This window comes from Epinephelus lanceolatus, chromosome 14 (assembly GCF_041903045.1).
Source record: "Epinephelus lanceolatus isolate andai-2023 chromosome 14, ASM4190304v1, whole genome shotgun sequence".
NCBI classification, from domain to species: Eukaryota; Metazoa; Chordata; class Actinopteri; order Perciformes; family Serranidae; genus Epinephelus; species Epinephelus lanceolatus.
In genome coordinates, this window is record NC_135747.1 from 22,844,626 (window position 1) to 22,868,446 (window position 23,821).

A 23,821-nucleotide genomic window follows, 5' to 3' on the forward strand; every position below is an offset into this window, starting at 1 on the left:
AATTCATTTTATTTTTTTGTATAAACAAATTCAATTTATAGGTGCCCCAAGCTACACCAAATGTAAAAAAAGAGAGAGAGAGAGAGAGAGAGAGAGATGCATAGTTTTAAAAAATCAAATAAAAATGTATCATCATCATTTATGAATTTCAGATCCCTGAGGTCAACTAAATCAAACCTGTCAGTAGGTGGCGTGGTTTACCAACATGATATAGCCTTGAAGCTCACTGCGTTAGTGTTCCTATGTTAATTGTGCTTAACTTTCACAGTTTTACTAAATATTGATTAACAATCAGTTTTAATTTGGCAATAATAATACATCCAAGGTGACACCTCACGTGGTATGTGATGTATTGTGTGTTTCCTTGTGTCATAAAACGACACAAGATGTGTAAAACTAGAAATAAACACAACAAAAAGCTCTCTGTGGTCGAGTCATTAGGAAATATACCTACACTGTTTCCGTAAAGGTGCGACACAAACGTGGTTTACCTTGCTTACGTCGTTGAACCGCCGGTATAACGTACGCAGACTGTATTACATGACATTTCAACGCACCAATCACTCGCTGAGGAGCTGATTGAGTCTACTTCCCTACACTGGAATAGCTGAGGGGAAGCGGACGGACGGCGATCTCGCACGGATATCTCATCATCAGCCGAGTGTGCACGGTCAGATCAGCCTGCGAGAGAGCTCCGGGATACAGCGGGCCATCGACTTCTCTTCCCACCCGGTCCCCGTGTCTGCTGCAGGGAGATGGCCGGTATTTTGGCGTGGTTTTGGAACGAGAGGTTCTGGCTCCCCCATAATGTAACCTGGGCTGACTTAAAAAACACAGATGAAGCAACGTTCCCGCAAGCCGAGGACCTCTATCTGGCGTGTCCTTTAGCATTCTGCATCTTTATGATACGGCTGGTTTTCGAAAGGTGGGTCTTTAAAGCGCACGCGATGAATCCAGGTGGCTGTGATACGGTTTGTTGTGTGTGTGTCGGTGAAATGCTCCGGTGTGTGATGCAGCACACCTCGCTGCCCGTGTCCGTTATCTAAACAATGGCATCTTATCTGGTTAGCCCTCAAATCACCACGGTTGATCATCCTTCTTTCTGCAGGCCTGCAGCATTACGCGCTGTCTGCATTTGATGCATCTGTCAGAGCACACACACACACATATACACACAGTGCAGCCAAGTTGCCATACCTGCCCAAATCCAGCTACTGTCCTCTGAGCTCAAACCTGAATTTCAACAAAGCATCATGCAGGAGACAGGCTTCTTTTACTAATCCGGCTGTTTTGTTGTAACTCTACTGCTCCAGTTAGGATACAGTGCATGTTGCATCATCTTATCTATGGCTGTTATTGTACAATCATCAAAATACAGATATGTGGGTCAGAAGTCTCTGTAGGGAGAAGTGAGTGAGGCCTTAAATTTCCCCACTAAACCCTTCACTCATGCTCAGTATTTATCCTTAAAATACAGTATGCTAGATTATAAAGTGAAGATCATGTGAAACAGAGAAGGCAGCAGCCCTAATGTATGACTTTAAGATGTTAAATCCACAAGATACTACTTGAATTTATTCACTGTATAATGTTTATTTACATAGTCACTTGTCACCTTGTGTCAACCTATCCCAGCGTCACTGCTTGCCAAAAAAAATTAGCAAATGTAGTTAGGAATGTGCAGACTGCACATGGTTTGTAAAGAGGGTTGAAGTGCCAGTTTCTTTGTGTCAAAAGGACAAGGAAAATGATCTTCACAGTGTCGTATTGTTGCCAGTTCTTCTTTTATTCTACATGGAAGTGTCAACCTTTCTCCCAAAACTGGTTGTCCTCAAGATGACCTGTGGAAACCACATTTTCATGTCCTGGTAGAGTAAAAGAAGATTTGGGAACAAGCACATGCACACATCTAGATACAGATAACTGTCACCAAGCACTGTGCTTCCTGGTGATTGCATGCCTCATGTTTAAACCCCTAAATATATACAATTCATATTCAGTTAATCTCAATTACACTGTCTCTGTTGTTTTATAATGGTGTCGTGATATTTTAATTGTAGGTTTATCGCAAGACCATGTGCCATGGGCCTGAAGATCCAAGCCAACGGGCCACAGAAAGCACAACCCAACGCCATCCTGGAGAAGGTTTTCACTGCGATAACCAAGGTGGTGCATGTCTTCCCGTCATTATTACTTTGACATTGGTGCCACATATGAAACATACGTCTAACATATGGAGTGTCTTGTCTTGTGCCAGCACCCAGATGAGAAGAGGTTGGAGGGCCTGTCCAAGCAGCTCGACTGGGATGTGCGGACCATCCAGCGCTGGTTCAGACAACGCCGAAACCAGGAGAAGCCCAGCACTCTGGCCCGGTTCTGTGAAAGCATGTAAGGCAAATCTAACACCGTAACATGCAGTAGCTACGAGACGCATTTCTCTGCATGTTATTACATCTGAGTTTGTGGAAATGAACTTGTACTGACTTTAAATTTGCCTGAAGTAGTGAAGATAATATCTGCTCTTTTGTTGTGGTGTGTTGTGTTACAGTAAGTGCAGACTGATTTAAATAGGCTGCGGTCATCAGTCATCAGCATGACACACCTGTGACAGAAGTGAAAGCAGGTGTGGTGCTCACTGTGATAGATAACTTTATCAGGGCTAGTTTCATGTGTATGCAAGTTTATTTACATATTGTATGGAAATGAGGAGACACAGTGCAGCTGCTCAAAAAAAACAACGCAATGGTGGCAGTGATGTAAAGGTGGTTTTTAGGGCTATAACTAATTTTCCACAAATGTTATTATGTTCAGATTGCTGGTTTTGTCTCACCAACAGCCCAAAACCAAAAGATATTCAGTTTACAGTGTTATAAACAAGAGAAAAGCAGCAAGCCATCACATTTTAGAAACTGGAATTGATAATTTTTTGGCTTTTTTGCTTGAAAAAATAATTTTCTGTTGATTGAACGATCAATTAATCTACTAATTATTTTAGCTCTGTGGACAAACAGAAGCGTAAATGGTGGTATGGTCCTTTAACAGCCATTATGATGGTACTTCAGTGTCGGTAAACTGTTAATGTGTCTTACATGGCTTATAAAGATTGCAACATGAATGCTGGTGCTGCTGTGGGATAAGAGTCAAATGTGTCCCAGTGCGCACCAACAAACCCACTCAGGCCGTAACGGAGAACTGGCTAATCTGCAGTAGAGCATTTGCCATCAGGGAGATTGTACTTAGCAGTGTGATGTTAAAGGCCAACAAGCGAGTGTGGCTGTCAGAGCAGAGTCATGTCTGACACGAGTGGAGCCAATCTGGCAGTTTGAGACACAGGGAGCCTCACATCCACTGATCTGCCTCAGGCTGCTGTTCACTCAGGAGAACACTGCTGGCTGATAAAACCACTGGACTCCCATCACAACCTCACGGAGGAATCAGTAAACACAAACCTGCTTTCTTATATGACACACCAGAATAGGCTGAGTTTGTCCTCCTTAGTGAGCTTATTGAACATGTTTAGCTGGCATTCAGTCTGTTTTAGCAGCAACTGTACCAAAGCTGTTATCTGCATGCAGCATAATTGTCTGCAGATGATGATGGGCTCTGCAATAGTTTGGCCAGGTTGTCCGTCTCAGTTGCTTACGGTGCAATTCTCCAAACGGGGCCAGCTCCAGTCCTTCCAGCAGTGATTGTGCTCTAATTAGGCCCTCATGCACAGCTGTTGCAGACTGATAGCATTCTTTGTCTCTCAGTCGTCAGGACAGCTGATCTGCTGTCTATTCTTTTCATTATGCAAACACAGAGTATGTTAGCAGACACATTTGGTGTGGAAATAATGAAGACTCTACATGGAGTTTGTTTACCAGCCGTTGTTGCTGTCTCTCTTTTTCCAAGATGTACAGCAAAAAAACATTCCAACAAGTTCAAGTATTGATTTTTTTGTGTAAGAAGCCTACAGTACAGTAACCTCTTTTTTTGCAACAGAAACTGAAATCTTTCCAGAATCCTTAAAACAGGCGCTTTGCACTTGTAGTGAGAAATAATTCAAGACAGAAATGGAAAAATCAGAGGATACGAGAATTTCAGCACAGTGGCAGAAGTTATTAATGTTAAGAAAAATGAATCCAATTTAAAGCCTCAAAAGGAGCCAAAATGACAAACTAAGATGTGCAGTTTTCTTGGTGTGGTGTTACCAAGAGTCCCTCCTCTCGTCAGTTCTCCTTGGTTAGAGCAGACTTAGGAATGAGCATGCTTTGATGTCCTCAGTGGCCCCTGTTGTCTGATCTCATCTTCATCCATCCTTGCTCAGCTCTGCTTTCACTGGGAACAAAGAAATTATCAAAAGCAAAATAATGCAAATCACAGCTTCTTTTAAGATGTAAAGACAGTGTTTGTCTGCAACATGAATTAATATAACTAAATATAGTTACTATTTTTATTCCGTTTTGTCTATTATTGGCATCAGTTAATATTTGATTTATGATAAAATGGAATGGTATTACTGGGTCTTGACTAGTGTTTCTTATTCGGGCTGAACAATTAATCGAAATATTAGCAAAATTGCAATATGGCCAAGTCCAATATCCAAATTGCAGGAGCTGCAGTTGTTTGATGAAGGTAAAATGTGTCACAACGCACCATTATAAATGAAGCATTGTGGTGCTACAGAGATTCCCAGGCCTTCAGTTTTTTTATATATATATTTTTTAATTTAATTTTTATTTTTATTTTTATATTTTTTCAGTGAAAATGAAACACAAAAATTAACATTCCTATTAAAATCACAAGTCATATCGCAATATCTGTCAAAAATAATCACAATTTCATTTATATATCCTGCAGCACTTTTTATTATATGTTAAAAATCATACTTCCATTTGCAAAATTGAGGAATAGTTTTGCTTTTATTTCCTTTAACAAAGTTTGATAACAAAACTTCATACCTGCACACTAAATGTGAAGCTATCGCCATTAGCCAGTTAGCTTAGCTTAGCACAGACACAGGAAACAGGGGGAAACTGCTAGCCTGGTTCTACCCAAAGGTAATGAAATATATTAAATAACTTTAAAGCTAATTAACAAGATATATGTTATTATATTCTGGGCTGTTTCTCGGACAGGAGCAGTCACTTCCTGCAGTCTTATCATCATTGTGAGGTCGTCACGTGACCAGCTTAGCCGACACATAACCCCTCACAACCACAACTTATTGTTCACTTGATGTTTCGTACAATTTAAACAAGCAAAATATGGTGTTATCAGAAAACTTTAGAGATGATATTAGATGTACTTTATTACCTTTGGGCAGAGTCAGTTTTCCAGTTTAACAGTCTGTGTGCTATCCAGCTGCTGGCTATAGCTCCATATTTACCATACAGATAGGAGAGTGGTATTGATCTTCTCATCTAACTCTTGGCACGGAAGCGAATAAGTGTATTTCCCAAAATGTAAAATGATGACCTCAAGTTTTTTTTTTTTTTTTGCTGTTTTAAAGTGGGTTCTCACTACAATTATGCCTCATCCCAGAGTTTTATCAAATTTATAACCAAAAAGCCAACACTTGCATTTTCTGGCCAATTAATGCCCCATTACTGTGATCTCTTAATTTCTCATTCCTCCTCTGCACTTATATCAAAGTCCTCATTACTGCTCTTCGTTCTAATCGATATGTTGGTCTATGATTTTCATACCTTTGAACCAACACACCTTCCCAGAAGCGGCACAGCAGACACCAAGTCGACAACTAATAAGCACGTCTGTGTTCAGCGGATGCTTCTGGCCCAGCTGAGAGATGAGCCTTTTACATGTGTTCTTGAGAGAGGACAGCCACACCCGTCCGTGTTTGTCCTTAAATTAGTTGCAGTCTTCTAGCACTGCATTAAAAATAACAGGCTATTAACAAGCTTTTTCATTTGGCCAATTTAAAGCCGAGCCTGATAATCAAACCAAATTAGAGAGATACACAAAGGTGGAAGGGACAGCTATTACTGCCTGAGGAGCAAAGGAGGTGTTACTGCTGATTTAACAGCAAACAGGGAGTATATCAAGGTTTTTTGTTTTTTTTTTGTCGCACAACTGAATTTTGATCAAAGCTTGAGCTTCATGACTAATTGTTATGTTGAAGCATCCAAATGCAAACAGTTGCAGCCAGCTGGTGCTCAGACTACCCACCTGGAGAAGTGACAATGTGGAATTAAATGAGCCAGCATGACCTGCTTTTTATTATTTTCTTCCAAAGCTCGCAGCTCCATTCAGAATAAAGCTAGACTCATTATTGAGTTTTTGATCAAATCAAAGTTGCCCTCCTCCCCACAATCCTTCCTCTCTTCAGGCGATGCTTTGTCCAAACAGGTACTTTTGATCTAATAGTGATCAGTGGATCGCTTCCATTTGGAAACCCACAGTCTCATCGGATATCGTGAATGATTCATTATTTATAATGAAGCTATTCTGAAAGGATTGCGTTATGAACCATAGCACTTTACATATGCCAACTCTTGTTGTGTCATATAAACCACAGACTGTAAGTTTATACAGGATACATTCATGATAAAACATAATTCTGTTAACCACAGTCACTACACAGCGCTTAAATTATTTAAAAGTGTAATCGGCTAGTTTCTCTCACATCGTGTGCAGAAAATAAACAACAGCTCAAGGATACTAAAATCCATTAACATTTTAGTTTTCCCACAACCAAACTGAAAAAGAACCATAACTCAAAATAAAAAAAACATCTGTGCTTGACTTCAGAGAGAAAAATAACTATTCACGAGAAGCAGTTGTGAGTCATTGTGATTCTACATACAGTATATAGCAGCGATTCAGCAGCACTTGAAAAAGACTCTTGCCGGCTTGATGAACCAGTTGCCATGCAACAGTCTTTACTCTGCCAGGTAGACTTGTCCAGTTTATTTGGTTTTACAATACTGCTGATCAGGCACAAAAAGCAGTTAATGACGGCTTCCACAGGCCTTGCATTAACATGCTTAGAATTTCTCCGCCATTCATTAAAGAGTTAATGCTGAATATCTTGAGCAAACATCCACATAAAAGGACGAGCGCTGTTGGATGTTGCCTGCGCTGAAAAGCTGATTTATCCTGTTCTCTTGTGAGGGCTCATGTCATGTTGTGTTTGGAGGCTGTGGATGTCAAAATGTAAAACATATTTGAGGTCAGCCGGAACAACCGCACGGCACAACTTTTAAAGTATGCAAAACCTCGTCTCACATGACAGGTTATACAGCTCCTGTCACTGCCATCAGTTGATGTTTTCTTCCATGTTGCAGAGAACAAGCCTTGTTTTGAGCCTCTTCTGTATGATTCACTTCACTAAGGTATTGCACTGTATTCAGAAGTGTATGTTATGTTATATATCCTAGAATATAGGCTCCACTAGGGGAAAAAAATCTGGCACAAATTTGTGGAATGCACAACAGGGGTTCTTTCATTCAAGCCCTGCAAACAAATTAGCTTTTGTTTCCTGTAGAAACACATATGGTTTAATCTGATGCAACTTCCAGACTTGTGTTGAAAGAAGGCTTGCTAGTTGGCCAGTCTTAAATCTTTCCTCCCAGTTGCTGACTGTTATAAGTTGGGCATATATATGCACATCTCCCTGCTCAGCAAGGCTTTGATCACTGAAGTGTCAGCTGAAGCAGTTTCTTCTCTGCCTGTTAGCTCAGACATCATGATCACTTTCCCCACCATTGTGTTGTCGTACTTACTGTAAATGATGTGCAGGGTTATATAAAGCACAGAGCGAGATGGGCCGGGACAGTGCGAGTGTCTTGTCTTTGCCCCCGGACCTCAGCAAAGTGAAGTCAGTGATGTCCCATTTTCAGTGACTCACCCCAGACTGCAGATGTGGGGAAGTAAGAGGACCTCACACCACTTCAAATTTCTGATTAGAGGCATGACAGCCACTGAGAGTGCCACAGTGCGCTGCACCTAGTGACTGAACTACATAAGTAGTACACAAAACAAGTTGTGTTCATGTACACGTCCCCTGGTAATTTGTTGGGATGAATCTTAATGGTTTGACTCCAGGATGTGCAAATGCATTTTAGCATATTTAAACACTTTGCTTTTCCGTCCAATTTGCTCATCCTTATCTGTAATCCACATAGCATAGACTCCAGAAATCAAAGTGGAAAGGAGAAAGAAAAGAGGATAAATAGAAAGAGCTGTAAACACACTACACAGCTAAGGGCTACTGTCTGTCACACTTGCAATTTCGAGGTAGGGGTCCTCCACATTTGGCCCACAGCCTACTAAAAAGCACTACTGGTATGCTGAAAAGCAAAAACATTAAGACTGCAAAAGTAATGAAAGGCTTGTTGCCTAAACAAGTCGAATGTTGAGCGTTTTGGGCTTTATAGTCATTCTGTTTTTTCTTTCTTTCAGGTGGAGATTTACATTCTATCTCTACATATTTACCTACGGAGTGCGTTTCCTTAAAAAGGTGAGTTCTCCACACACACAAATGAGCACCAGTCTGCTGCTATGAGTCACTGATGTTTGAATCAATTTTCTACAGCCCATTTAGAAGTACACGGCGAGCATTAAAATCTTTTGGTTTCTGGTTTCTGGCAGGGTTAGTGCCTAGTCATGACGCTGGCAAGTAAAATTGATGTTCTGGTGAAAGGGACTGATTTTATAAAGGCGAATTGTAATAAAGCCCAGTACAAAATGTGTTCATTAATAATGGATCAAGGAAACGGGAGCAGCTGACAAATAAACACTGCCAATGCTAAACAATGCTTTACATTATATATGCAGTCCATTTTTCACAAAGCATGTAGGACTCAGTGATTATTTGTCTTTGTTTTTATCATGAATGTCTGCTGCCTGAAGTTAATATTAGTGCTATTGCTTGTAAATGATGACAGTTGAGATGAATAAATTTAACTGTGGACAGCTTAATTGTAGGTTTTACAAACAATAATAATACCACCTCAGAGTTACTTACAAATGCTGAGTGTTAACAGTAAAATATGGTTGTTGTCTTTAAAAGATCTCTTTAATGATATTACATGGGCTGATTAGGGCTCGGATGCAGGGATGACTTTTTCTGTAGGCCAACACGACAAATTAGCATCACCCTAATCCCCTCATCAAGAAGCTAATGGGATTTTTCAGTTGGCTTTTGGATTAGTGCGGAAAATACGCTCTGTGGCAAATTAACGTTAATGATATTTACACGTTTTGTTCAACAAGATTATCTTCACAAATGAACACAACTTCTATGATTTTTGAAGCATAAATTAAACAGCCAATGTTAGGCTATTAATGGACTACACCTACCATGCACAACAGGTTTCGGCGTTCGGTGTTCAGTCTGAAGACGGTATGTAGTCTAGTTTAGCCACCTAGTAACCACCTTTTTGAGACACATAAACACTTTAAAATTCACGAGTGGGATATATACTGATTTATTTTATGCCATAGAACAAAACATAAAATTCTTTTAAGCTCGTGTTAACCACAGACCTTATTTCAGGCATCTAACCAAATACCCATTGAAGGAACCAGGGGGCGAATTTGTGAATCATAGGATAGCAAATGAATGGCCCACCTTCCTCTGCCTCTGATTAGCTTACCCTGACATACTTACACTAGCCCTAACCAGTCCCATTCCGTCTTGCCTAAACCTAACCAATCCAACCAACGAAGGCAACAAGTACTAGCCAATCATAGGGAAAGTAGGGCAGGTCATTCCCTCAAAAGTGCAAAAATGCTAACTAATTTTAGGACTCATTTCTGAGGCACTCTATTGGTTTCAGTGATCTCTGGCAACACTGCATAATGTTACCAAATTAATTAGCCTAGCGCTTGGAGATACAGTTAGCATGCTAACATTTGTTTTTTTTTTTTTTTGTGCTTCATATCTAACTGTATAGACAAATAACTATCAAGACATGGCACAATGACAGTACTGTAGTTTGGTCACATTTATATGTATTTTTTGTTTCTAAGATACCAGCAAACCAACAACCGCAGTGCTGGTGTTTATGCAAACGCTAGTAACGCTACTTTTTGGAACTAGCTTATCCTCTATGTGGGCTAGCAGGAACATTTTCTTAAGCGGCTAACATTAGCTACGCACATGCTAACCAGGCCCCGAGAAACGCTGCTCAGTCTTGCAGCCAATTTTTCCCAGTGACCACTCGCGGTATTGCAGCAAAAAATCCCCCTGTGGCCCAAAAAGCATTTTTCCCATAGAACAATATTATAAAAGAGACGTCTGCAAACAAGGTCAACTGTGACTCTTTTAATCATGAATTTTTGTTCCATGGAGGTTTCAATTTGTAAACTTTCCACAAGCAGAGAAAACTATTTTGAAAATGCGTGTTGGCATCACTATGTGAAGTCTATGAGCCAAGGGGGAACTTGTGGTCGGGGCCAGTGGGAGAAACACTGCTAAACATATTCAGTGGGCCGCATATGGCAGAAGTAAGCCTGAAAGCTAGAATCTTTTTTCGGTGTATGTGCCAGGTGAGCAACTCCATTGGAATGAATAGGTGGCATCTTAGCATCCGGTATCTAGGTGTTATTATGAATCTATGATGCTAACCTTTCTAACAAACATAATGCCAACTTAATAGTTATGACATTGAATATTTTCATTTCAAAGCACTTTTTACCTTTCAAATGCTGCGCCAATGTTTGCTCAGTGTATGAAAATCAATCATGTTATGCCATACCATGCATAGTTCAGGGGAAATAGGAGACTGGAGAATTCAAGTACTCCCCGTAAACAGCTCTCCCTGTTTATTAAGTTTGAGCCACACTTGTGAGAGTTTATAAATTGTGGCCATTTTGTCCAATGTTCCAGTCAAACATTAGCGAAATATGTGGCTGGGATAGATTCATATATTTCATTCATATATTCATGAAAATGCATAAATGTATATATAATCAACAAAGCAATAGTTGAGATAGCAGAGCAGGAAAAATCTCTGAAAGACACAAGTTGCATGACGAAGCACTTTGTGAAAATAGTTCATTCCCTGGCAATCCCAGCTGCAGGCTCCAGTCTCTGTGGGATTTATTAATAGAGCAGGTCTGGAGAGAGGAGTGCAGGAGACGTAAACTCAGTCACAGTGATGGGTCACTGTTTGGTTATAACACATTCTTATGTATCACAGTTACCATTCTCTTGTCGTCCCGATGCCGTTATGTCATTACTCAGGAATTCATGAGGACGAACCCCCCCTTGGTTCCTTTGTAATCCAGCTTCCTTTTAAGTCAAAGTATGCACTGTAACAAAATCTCTTGTAACAGCAGTCATTCAGTATTTTACAAACCACTTTGATTTCATTCAGAATCCATCAAGGGAATTATTCATTTTCCAGTGTTCACTTTGATATTCATGTGTTAGATCGGAAATGACACGTTGAATTGAACTTCGGCTGTATGTGTGGGAACAGCATAACACTGCATTTATATTGTTGCTAATGGAGCCTGCTCTTTCTAGGTTTTATTAAAATACAGCATATGAGACTTTGTCAGGGATCAAACAACAAAGTCTTTGCAGCATTGTTCACAGTGAACTGTATTACAGTGCAGTCTAAGTTATTCAGTCACAGTTTTTTACATTTTAGAATATAACCTAGTTTGATTTGTTTCATATAAGTTCAAAAGTATTGTTTAGTTTCTCCTTTTATATTTGCAGACTGCATGGCTGTGGAACACTAAAGAATGCTGGTACAACTACCCTTACCAGGTGAGTATTTTAATGCACCCATCATCAGTAATATTTTTATAACAAGACCTACAGTACTTCTCAAATATTCATTTTAACCTTGTTGCTTTTTGTGTGTATGCAGCCACTGACTGTGGACATCCATTATTACTATATACTGGAGCTGTCTTTCTACCTGTCCTTACTCTTTTCCCAATTCACAGACATCAGGAGGAAGGTAAGGACGTATGCAAGTCACACCAAGACATACATAACGCACCTCCAATAACGTGGAACACTAAATCTTGGTTAAAGATCTACTGTATGGCAAAAAAGTGACACTGCTAGTCATTTGTATGCCATTGTAAGGAGCTCTGTCACAGAAAAGAAGTCATTGTCTTTGCCTTACTGTCCATCTCTTACTGCCATGACTCTGTAAGGTTTAGTCTATTGGCTAGTGACCGTTGGTTTTCACCTCAGTGTTTTCTCACTGATGTGTGAAATAACAAAATAGTGCAAGGGCAAAAAGGATAAACACTTTGTCGGACATTCAGATGTTGGATACAGTGTCAAACTTTCCCCAACTATTGGCCTGTAGACTTTGTTTTTTTATATTTTGTGCAAGCTTTTGCGTAGTATTGGTATATTACAGTTCGTTACAGGATGGTAGGGATGAGCAAGTACACCATTATCTGTATCTGTATCTTTTCAACCAACTTAATTATCTGTATCCATATCTGTGCTCAGAGTGGGTGGAGTTTAGAGCAGATATGGGTGGGGGTCAGTCTGTGGTGGGGGTTTAAACTGAAAGTGGGTGTGGCCTAATCAGAACTTTGCATGGGTCGATCAGAAGTTGCTATATTTCTTATTTACTAGAAAACTATTTACAGAACAGCCTCAGGATTGACCTTCAGATCATTTTGATCACAAGAGTAAGGAATTGAACACCGCTACCCAAATGACAATTTCCTTCATCATAAAATGGATTGACACATTTTATTTGGCTGATACTCGTACCTGTAAAAAGTACACTATTCACACAGGATACTGGTTTTATGTGTGTATTGGATCAACCCTTCATGATGGTGTCCAGCTAAACTTAAATATCAAGCAGTGGTTCAACTGAAATGATTTGTCTTCACGTAGTGGCTCATTGCAAGTTTAGTCTTTTATTTATAGAAATAATTATATCAGACAAGAATTCACCTTTAGTAGCAATAAGAATAGGAAAAATGTCTAGTTTTATGACCCATTCATACTTCATCCTAAAAAAATAACCAGCAACACACATGCCATCACAAGTATTCATACATCACTGATAGCAGCAGGGGTGCGCCGTCAGGAGAGGCAAACCAAGCAAATGTTCGAGGCCAACCTAAAACAATTTGGGAAAAGGGACCCCTGATGGTCACTTACATTGGCACATTTTGCAATGACAACCGTAAACCCAGTTCAGCCTTCCATAAAAGTACAATAAGTGCACTGCAGCTGCCCCCCAAACCCCCTAAGTGGGGCTCCTTGTAGCTACCTTGAGACAGCTGGTTGATGTTAGTGAGGACAGTCAGCTAGTTACTTGTAACTGTCATACATACAATGTTAGGTGTAACAATCAGAGCAACCATCGGGGTCTGGATGGGCCTCTTTGCCTGGGGCCGCACAGGGCCTTTGGATAGTACTGTTTCCTTTATGTATTAACTATTTAAATGGCCTATCAGAAAGCTGCTGCAGGGGACCTTGCATTCAATAGAAAACCAGAATATAAGTTTATACAGTACCTACATTATGCACATTGTACCATACATTAAGTTTAAAAGGTCTGACTTGGTCAGTGTTTGTTCCAACTGAGATCAACTTGTACAGTTGTACAAACATTCTCCAACCCACTTCCATCTCCTTTGCTTTTTGTTATGAAGACGGTTACACTTTTGGTTCATTAAGTATCAATTTGCATGCCTTCCAGCCATGATCTTACTCCTGTCTCCAGTCCATCCCCAGCTCTGCCCTCTGCACAACAACACTTCACTCACTGCACTCACAGCAGCCCCCATGATGCCATGCTGTGTATGCCTTCACTCTGTCATCTCTTTGTTGACTGTTGGCATGTTGTCTGTTTTTGTTTCTCCTTTCAGTTTTTTCATGCACAGTACTACACTGAGGAGGTCCTCTGCATCCCCTGCCAATTCCAGTATGTTCTCCCCGCACACTCTTGCCTTGCTTTCATTCTGTATCTTGCATCATTACTATTCCTTCTCGTCCTCCTTCTCATGCTGTCGCCATTTTGGACTGGTTCTGGTTGCTTTGAGCTGAGACATTTCTTAAGATTTGCTAGAGGAATGCTTCCCCCATGCCACCTTTCTGCATCTGTAGTCACCTGGAGTTCCATCCAAGGCCATCTCAAACCTAATGGGTCAAACCAAGACAGGACCAGAGCTAGACTCTCATATAGTGTTAATTGAATTTCAATTACAGCAATGTAATTGTTTTAGATCATGTTGTGTTTAGGCAGTCTACTGTTGCTTGAGTTTGATTTCACAGAGATGTTTTCCTTACTTTTAAAGAACTGTCGAGTGTAACTAAGTACATTTACTACAAGTCCTGTACTTTACTTAAGTATTTCCATTTCATGCTACCTTTTACTCCACTACATTTACATCTACAATTACCAGTTACTTTAAAATAAAGATATTGTATAATAAACATGATAAGCTTATAAAGAATGATGCATAATTATAGATTAAACTACCCAACAGTGTAAAGACTCATTATGAAGCAGCTTCACCTTGATGAACCACCACAGCAAAATCCTGCTTTCTAATTTATGCATCATTAATAATGATCTAAAGATATGATATATGATAGTGTAAGAGTCACAAGGGGAATACTTCACCTCCCAAATGACTATATGTATATCAGTTACTCAGCCTGTATGATGCAGACACTTTTAACAACAACAAAACAGTTAGGGTGCTTTCACATCTGCCGTTTGGTTCAGTTCAATCAAACTCAAATTTGTTTGCCCCCTAAGTGTGGTTCGTTTGGGCAGCTGTGAACACACCAATCACACTGAACTGGACCGAGACCTTCTTGAAGAGGTGGTCTCGGTCCAGTAACAAACAAACTCTGATACACATAATTGAAACCACAAAGTATCTTCATACTGCTCGTCCGTAGTGGTCCAAGTGTCCTGAAGCGCCGACATAAAAAGTCGTTTGGAAAAACATCATTTGTATGTATGGAGATATTTTGTGGTTTCAATTATGTGTTTTTGGACGTTTGAATCTGGAGCGCCATAAGTCTGCATTAGGTGGAGTTGTGTTGCTACCCCCTCTCTCCTTTGATCTCCGCAAGGGATGTGAGGACTCTAAAACTTCACCTGTGCCTCCCTCGGCATATGGGTGAGTAGATAATGGCTGAATTTTCATTTTTGGGTGCACTGTCCCTTTAATATGCACATTCAGCGCATCCAGTGCATCAAAACATTGTTTTCTAGTTGGAGCCGCGGCTCGTTTTCAAACTGTATGGTTTGTCTAAAATGAACAATGACAGCAATATAGTACACGATGACCAGCGCTAAAATCAACCTGTGTAGTTGTCCCTCCATTGTGACATTAGAAAGTGGCACATGGCATATGTGCCAGGTGAGCAACTCCATTGGAATGAATAGGTGGCATCTTAGCATCCGGTATCTAGATGTTATTATGAATCTATGATGCTAACCTTTCTAACAAACATAATGCCAACTTAATAGTTATGACATTGAATGTTTTGATTTCAAAGCAGTGGCAATGATTAACTGTTTTGCTGTTGTTAAAAGTGGACCCCTTTTACTTTAGTTCATCAAGAATTTTCTCCATTTTCTTCATTAACCAAAGGCATGATATAGTTTTCCTCATGAATTTAATGTCACACACAGGCTGAGTAATTAATTCATAAGTAGTCATTTGGGGGGTGAAGTGTCCCTTTAAGTATCTTTATCAGTGCAGCCCTTTTACTTTTAATGGCGTATGTTTTACTAAAGTAAAGGATCTTAAATCTTCCCCCACTATTGCTTTCAATATTTTAATATTGCAGTTTGACAATAAAAACCATAACCACCGCATCCAGTAGAAGAACGTGTATTTCAACCACACAACTGCATCAGCATGCAGTGTTCATTAATGCTCGGACAGTGAGGGCGTACTTGTTTGCTTGTAAGTGGTGATTAATCATTGCCTTGTCATAACTTTTTATATCTTTTCAATAGCTGTGCCAATCACAGTGGCACGTGACAAACATGGCTCACCAAAATAGATGTTTTATTTCGTGCTGTGGCAAAGCATGCGTCAAGTTCATGAAAACATGCCAGTTTTGAAAACAGCCACCACTGTGTTGCACAATAGCTCCACATATGCTGTAGACAGTAGGGGACTTGACATTTTTAAAATAATTACAAATGTTATGCATTACTGGAAACACACAAAGCTATTGTGGCCCTTTGACTTTATCACATCTGTACTGCATTACATACTCTGAGTAGGTGCCGCATGCAGTAACTCAAACGGCCATGAGGCAGTACTTTCTCTAGTTGTGTGACATTTCCTTGGCAACTGTGTCCCCAGGATTTCCTGATCATGTTCCTGCACCATGTGGCAACAATCTCCCTCATCACCTTTTCCTATGTGAACAACATGGCACGAGTGGGGACTCTGGTCATGTGTCTCCACGATGCAGCCGACGTGCTGATAGAGGTGAGGATGGGTGAGAGAATTAAAGGCTGCAGATGGACAGACTGGCAAACGGAGGCAACGATAGTTGGACGTGTGGGTGGAGTGTTGGGAGTTGATGTGCTCAGCTATCCATCTTATCTAAATTTAACCACAGTCCTTATATTATGAACATTATGTCAGACTGTGTCACACAGGCACAGAGCGTGTTTAACATACTTTATTGGAAACTATTTTCAAGCAGTTGTTTGATTAATGATTGTTTCTTTTTTTCTACTAAGGCTGCCAAGATGGCCAACTATGCCAAATGTCAGATACTGTGCAACCTCCTGTTTGCAATGTTTGCAATTCTCTTCATAAGTTCCAGGCTGGGAGTTTACCCTGTCTGGTAAGTGTTATTCTCTCTCCTGTGCACCATAGTTAGCATCCATTTTAAAGGCTGACCTCACTGTAGTGGTGTTAGCCTGTCATTTGTACACAGCACAGTCCCTACAGGCAGCCAGAGACTTAAAAACCTGTGCAGCACATGCCTGAGACGCTCTGCACATTTTTGGCAGACCATCCCTGAAAATGCATGTCAGTGCTACAAAGATCTCTGTGTGGGGTTTTTTTCACTACTTTCTCCACAACGGTTTGCAGTGCAGACACATCTCTGTGAATTTTGTTGCTAAGTAATAGTTACTATGGATACAGCAGCTTTAACCTCTCAAAGAAAGCCAAACAAATCAACAAATGAAAAGCAGCACATTATGGTTCTTGCTTTGTTATTGAAAACAGTGTCTGGAGTTTCATCTGATTAAAACATCAAAGGTTTTTTTTTACTCATAATGATCTTTTGTCATATTGTGTTGCTGTTTTACGATGCATTAATTCAGCATTTTAAGTTGCCAACCGTAACGGGCCTTTCTAATGATTTTTGGCCAAGTTACCACAAATCGGCGGTCACCTTGCAGTCATCAGCAGCAGTGTTATCACATGTTTCTGAATCAGACAGTTTTCAGCACAAAAATCTATTGCAGGTATCTAAATCCAAGTTTGTTTTCTTTAATAATTCAGACCATTCTGCAGAAAGCATTTGTGAGAAATATAGAGGCTTTTAGATAAGTGCAGCATTGTGAGACAAATTTTCAAACTGTTCTAGCCCACAGCTCTCTGCCATTGTTTCCACACTGTATTATGACGATCCTACACTACATTTTAGTCAGTCCCCACCACACCAGTAGTAAAGTTGTCATTACTGTAAAGCTGTTGCCATGGCTTCGGTATCTGGAGGATGATTCACAGACAGCCATTTGCAGGAATTGGCCCAGGGATATATTTAACACAGATCCTTGAAGTTTTGATCGCATGTCATGTGAAGCCAGGCAACCGCCCTTTCTTCTCCATCGGCAAGTTTAATCATATCAAGAGTTAGATCTATACAGAAAATGTTTTTTGAAAGACACATCTTTTTGCAGTGGTGGAATGTAACCTAAGTGCATATACACAAGTACTACACTTAATGCAACTTTGTAGTTCTACTCTAACATTGTACTTTTTATGCCACTGCATTTGTCCAACAGCTTTAGTTTCTTTTAGATTATATCTGTGTTCTCCTTCCTGTCCTGTGAAAACAAATAAAAAAACAAAAAAATATATATTTAAATTTTGTGTTGTCTGGAGAATGAAGTGTCCTTTTCTGAGTTAAAAAAATTCTCCTACTTCTTAAGCTATATAAACTCTTAAAAACCCTCTTGGATCAGCTGAAAAATGCATCGTCACACATCTGAAAACAGAGCAGGTTTTCTGACACCATGAAAAGTCAGGATGGTACCTACCCAACAGTATATAAAGGAGTTAAAATTAGCACAACCTTAAACACCCACAGCAGTATGATGAGTACTTTTACTATATATACTTTAAGTACAGTGTGGTATTAGTAGTTTTACTTAAGTAAAGGACTTGAATACGTCTTCCACCACTCTCTGTCTGTGCTACAAACACATCATTAAAGGGCAGGTGTTCCATGAAAGAGCTGGAACAGAGCCCGCCTCGTTTCTTTTCACTGGCCTCTGTTTGGCTTCGTCTATGTGCTCCTCAGGACATACACTTATTCTCCCACTAAAGGGAGAGTGCTTTGACTCATTGTTCTCTAATGAAACATGTCAAGTTAATTATCTTCCTGTCCCTCTCTTGCTACGGAAGGATTTTAAACACCACCTTGTTCGAGAGTTGGGAGATCGTAGGGCCCTACCCGTCCTGGTGGGTCTTCAACCTGCTTCTGATTCTGCTGCAGCTCCTTCACTCCTTCTGGTCCTACCTCATAGTGAAGACAGCGTGCAGAGCCATCTCCAAAGGAAAGGTGAGTCACGACACTTAGCTCCTCTCTCTCGAGCCCCTCTGCATAATCCTTCCATTAATACTTGTTCTTGCATAACGAATACTGTGTGGTGTTGTCAATAGCCACTTTTGACTCTCTCTCTTTCTGTTCTCTATGCTAACCTGCATCCTTCAAGGTGGGGAAATGGAATCCGTTACATGTAAGTAGCCTCCAAGGGGAACATCTCAATCAAAATTGTGTACTGTGTGCTTAGTTTAATTTCATATCTCTAGCAGCCATGTAATCATTTGCATTCATTGTGACCCTGATTGTCAGCGCTGGTCTAATTAAAGCATTTTTAGCTCTGCTGGTGCAGGTGGCATGGCTGCAGGTACAGTGTGGCAGTGTCAGGCTGTCGGTCGGTCCACTACTTTGGTCCAGACTGAAATATCTCAACAACTGTCATACATATTGACCTGACATTTTGATACAGACATTCATAGTTGTTCAGAGGATTAGTCCGCCAGACAGTAGTTATCTCCTGTCTTTTTATCTAGTGCCACTAGCAAGTCCAGAAGATATCGACATCTGCTCGGTGGATGGGCACAATTTGAACAGACATTCATTTGGCCAGCACTTGTTTTGTGGTTTATGACCAAATACTAGCAAAAACTACTGACATTCGAATCAGCCTCAGCTGTACTTTGTGTTTAGTGCTAATTAGCAGATGTTAGCATGCTAACATGCTAAATTAAAATGGTGAACATGGTAAATATTATCCCTGCTAAACACCAGCATGTTAACATTATCACTGTGAGCATATTGCCATGCTAGTGTTAGTATTCAGCTCAAAGCTCCACAGCACTGTAGACTAGGGCCCGACCGATATGGATTTTTTGGGGCCGATGCCAATTCTGATATTATGTAATAAGAAAATCCGATAACCGATATATCGTATGATTACATTTTTACGTTTTTCAATTTAAAAAAAAAACCAAAATACCTGCTTTTGATGGCTTAAATATAGTTCAAACACTTGTTACATAAATACATACATACATCGATATAAATTGAAGGAAGAACATTTTACTATTTTCAAATACTTTTATTATCAGAAATTGTGTGGAACAAGCATCATATGAACAATTTGAACACAAAATAAATCAAAAATATGATGTGCAAAAAGGCAGTAAACCTCTGGGAAATAAAATAATCATGCAAAGTCTATATGAATTAAGACATTGACATGTATGTTCACAGTACCAGAGTTCTTCTTATTATTGCCACTTTAACAGAGGTTGGTTATAGTGCAAAAAGTAACACCATATTCCCTGCATTTTATTAGTGATGAAAATATAAGTGTTAACATCTGTGTCAATCAGCCAACTTTTGATTATTCTCTAATGGCTATAATCGGCCGATAAAATCGGCCAGCCGATAAATCGGTCGGGCCCTACTGTAGACTCTTCTATCTTCAATCGTCAAAGCTATATACTATATTAGTTGATTGACAAAACTATTCTGGAAATCTATTAACCATTTATCAGCAAAAATATCAAATGGGAGGTTTTTTTATGCTTTTTTGGGTTTTATATAATTGTAAATAGAATATCTATGGGGTTAGGACTGTTAAAGGTCAGGCTTTGGATAATTGCAGTGGGCACTTTCCATTATTTTCTGACTAAGTAATGAAGCAATCAATCGGAAAAAAACAATTGTGAGATTAATCAATAATGAAAATAATCATCAGCTGCAGCCAAAATAATTTCATGTGCATAGATCTCTTTGAAAATAGATTATATGGCTTTTACAGCCTGTTAACTGATATTGATTGGCAGAACACCTCCCAGTTTAACACACAAAAGCCCATTTGTATCACAGCTAGGCATGACTGCCACAGATGATGGCACGGATGCAAATTTAAACCCTCTGAAACCCAAGCACTGATTTCATTGACATAAACCTGTTTTAGTAAGCCTTGGGTCACAGAATAATTTAGAGAGTTTAGGAGGTTTTTGTGAAAATGTTGCAAAATTGCAGCAGTGGGTCTCAGCGCTTACAAGTACCTTCACTTACTTTTAACAAAGTCCATAGATTATAAGGCAGTGATGATTCAATAGTATCAAAATATATAACTTAAAAATGAATTTTATTGATGTGAAACTATTTGATAAAACATAATGCCTCAGTGATTTGTGTGAGTAAGTGACACCAAGACCCCGGGAGCAGTGGTGAGCTTTAAAACCAGTTTGACATAATGGCCAAATCGTGGAGTTACAACTTCCTGTTCTGTCACATAATGCCATGGGGCCCAAAAATACTTTTTTTTCTCATACATTAGGAAAGAGAGTGGGATTTGATCCATTCAATCTGATAACATTTTGAAAGTCTAGAAGACCTGCATGATTAAATCATTTTATGCCCATTCAAGATAGCGGAGTGCTGAACCAGTAGCTAACTGGCAGTGGAAGCTAGCCGCTCAGCAGGGGAAGTCTGTAGTGCGCTTGCTCTTTTGGCCCACGATGCAGGGGAAGTCAGACTTTGTTGGCCTTATGTGCCACTGAACAACTAGTAACTAAAAGGACCCTGTCTCCAGCTCTTTATCCACTTCTCTTTATACATCTATAAGTGGCGCTCATTGAAGAACTGTGTTGCTTTTTCTTTGCAATATTGAAACAAATCCCTCCTGATCATGTGTATTATACATTTTTATTGCGGAAGTTTTCCATTACTGAACATCTTTAGAATAAAGGAGAAAAATACTAAAGGTCTGAGAGTCTGGGGTGTCAGGATATGTCATGTTTGTCGACCTGCAGTCAGGAAGAGGTACTACCAGACAGTTTCAAATAGATGTTGCAATTTCACAACTGTGAGCCTGCAGGGGAGAAAAATGTAATCTCCAACCATCCCTCTTATTTCTGCAGGTGTCTAAAGACGACCGCAGTGACATCGAGTCCAGCTCTGATGAGGATGACAGCCCCCCACCGAACCACAAGCACCACAGCAGCAGCACCAATGGGACCAACAAAAATCACGGGACCAACGGTTACCTGACAGGGGCCCCGTATCCCGACGAACACTGACTAGCTGATATCACTACACTGGAGCCATGCTACAGACACCATCCATCACTCTGTGTGTGTGTGTGTGTGTGTGTGTGTGTGTACGTGAGCGGGTGTGTGTATGGTTGAGACATGATCAACATCGCCTGTCTGGTACTGGAAGTTCTTGATAGATTTATGTGAATGCAGTTTTGTTATCAATTTGATTCCTTACTAATTTCCTCTTCATCTATATATTTGCATCAAACTGCACTCAGTGAAATATCAAAGCACTCCTATCGGTACAACCCACTCTCTGTTTAGCCAATGAATGAAAGCATTCCACTTTATGGTGTAAGCATGCTACTTTAACATACAGTAGTCTGGCATACTGGGGGTGTGTGTTTTCTTATGTTCGTGTCTTTCTATGTTATTTATTTTTTATAAATATGTTTGCAGATGTTGGGACATCTATTTAATTTGATGTCAGTGTTAAAGATGACATAATCTTGAACAACAACACAGCTGTTTTTTCCTCACACCACACACATCATGATGACGAGTATTAGCGAAATGCTGAAGACCTGGGTTTACTTTCAATGCTACACCCCCAAAGATATGCCAAAATGTGTGAAGTTTACTCACATTTCAAAACACATTCTCCACTCAAACTGTATATGAGATGTCAATAACAGTATTATGTGTGTGCATCAGATATGGCTAGATGCTGTATTCCCTATTAAAGCATTTTGTTAAGTATTCTGGTACATTTCTGGTAAGCATTTCATTAAAGGCCATTTGTCCTCCTGGGAGGCAGACATGAGTTGTTTGAGTTATTCAATAAAAAAACATGAAGATTGCAAATGTGCGTGGGTCTGTTTATTGAGTGTAATCAGCAAAGAAAAAGGAAATATTTGTCAACCCCTGGCTGTGAAATCAAACTGTAAAGAAACTAAGTTTGCAATAAATGTTGACTTGAGATTCAACTACAATCAAATATACTTATACTGAATATCAACTATATATGATTATTCTTATCAACATTAAGATATGATAATTTATATAAGTGCAGCCATAGACCTTTTTCAGACATTTTGACACTTCACAGAAGTAAAAACATAGATGATTAGATGAATGATAGCTGAATACGGGTCCTCTTGAACAGAGCAGAGCAGTGTTGTAGTCAAGAACACCCAAGCTGAGACCAAGTCATGACTAAAACCAGAGTTTATCAAGGCCAAGACACTCATCAGCAACTTTATTAGACACATTTGTATCTGCTCATTAACACAAACAGCTTGTCAGCCAATCACGTGGCAGCAACTCAATGCATTTAGGCATGTAGACATGGTCAAGATGACCTGCTGAAGTTCAAACTGAGCATCAGAATGTGGAAGAAAGGTGATTTAAGTGACTTTGAATGTGGCATGGCTGTTGGTGCCAGACAGGCTGGTGTGATTCAGACACTGCTGATCTACTGGGATTTTCACACACAACCATCTCTAGGGTTTACAGAGGATGGTCCGAAAAAGAGAAGATATCCAGCGAGTGGCAGTTCTCTGGGTGAAAATGCCTTGTTGATGCCAGAGGTCAGAGGAGAATGGCCAGACTGGTTCAAGATGATAGAAAGGCAACAGCAACTCAAATAACCACTGGTTACAACCAAGGTCTGCAGAAGACCATCTCTGAACCAACAACACGTGAAACCTTGAAGCAGATGGGCTACAGCAGCAGAAGACCACACCAGGTGCCACTCCTGTCAGCTAACAACAGGAAACTGAGGCTACAGTTCACACAGGCTCACCAAAACTGGACAATATAAGATTGGAAAAATATGAGTCTTGATTTCTGCTGCAGCATTCAGATGGTAGGGTCAGAATTTGACGTAAACAACATGAAAGCATGGATCCATCCTGCCTTGTATCAACGGTTCAGGCTGTTGGTGGTGGTGTAATGGTGCGGGAGATATTTTCTTGGCACACTTTGGGCCCCTTAGTACCAACTGAGCATGGTTTAAACACCACAGCCTACCTGACTATTGTTGCTGACCGTGTCCATCCCTTTATGACCACAGTGTACCATCTTCTGATGA

The 23,821-nt window shown here is 40.0% G+C and overlaps 1 protein-coding gene across 1 annotated transcript; it reads left to right on the forward strand.

Annotated features, from left to right (window-relative positions):
* Window positions 1-606: 606 nt before the first annotated feature.
* On the forward strand, window positions 607-22,593 carry cers6 (ceramide synthase 6). Its single transcript, XM_033618408.2, has 11 exons — window positions 607-925; window positions 2,061-2,166; window positions 2,258-2,388; window positions 8,407-8,464; window positions 11,678-11,728; window positions 11,832-11,924; window positions 16,285-16,413; window positions 16,671-16,777; window positions 18,574-18,730; window positions 18,885-18,908; window positions 21,613-22,593. Exons 1-11 carry the CDS (start codon window positions 756-758, stop codon window positions 21,769-21,771), a joined length of 1,185 nt encoding a protein of 394 aa, XP_033474299.1. The 5' UTR covers window positions 607-755; the 3' UTR covers window positions 21,772-22,593.
* The last annotated feature ends 1,228 nt before the right edge of the window (window positions 22,594-23,821 follow it).

What these genes read in the sequence shown, in the direction of transcription:
- cers6 (XM_033618408.2), top strand. Translation starts at nt 756, where the DNA reads ATGGCCGGTATTTTGGCGTGGTTTTGGAACGAGAGGTTCTGGCTCCCC. An exon ending in TTTTCACTGCGATAACCAAG is followed by an intron (nt 2,167 to 2,257) that starts GTGGTGCATGTC and finishes GTCTTGTGCCAG; the next exon opens with CACCCAGATGAGAAGAGGTT. An exon ending in GAGCCATCTCCAAAGGAAAG is followed by an intron (nt 18,731 to 18,884) that starts GTGAGTCACGAC and finishes GCATCCTTCAAG; the next exon opens with GTGGGGAAATGGAATCCGTT.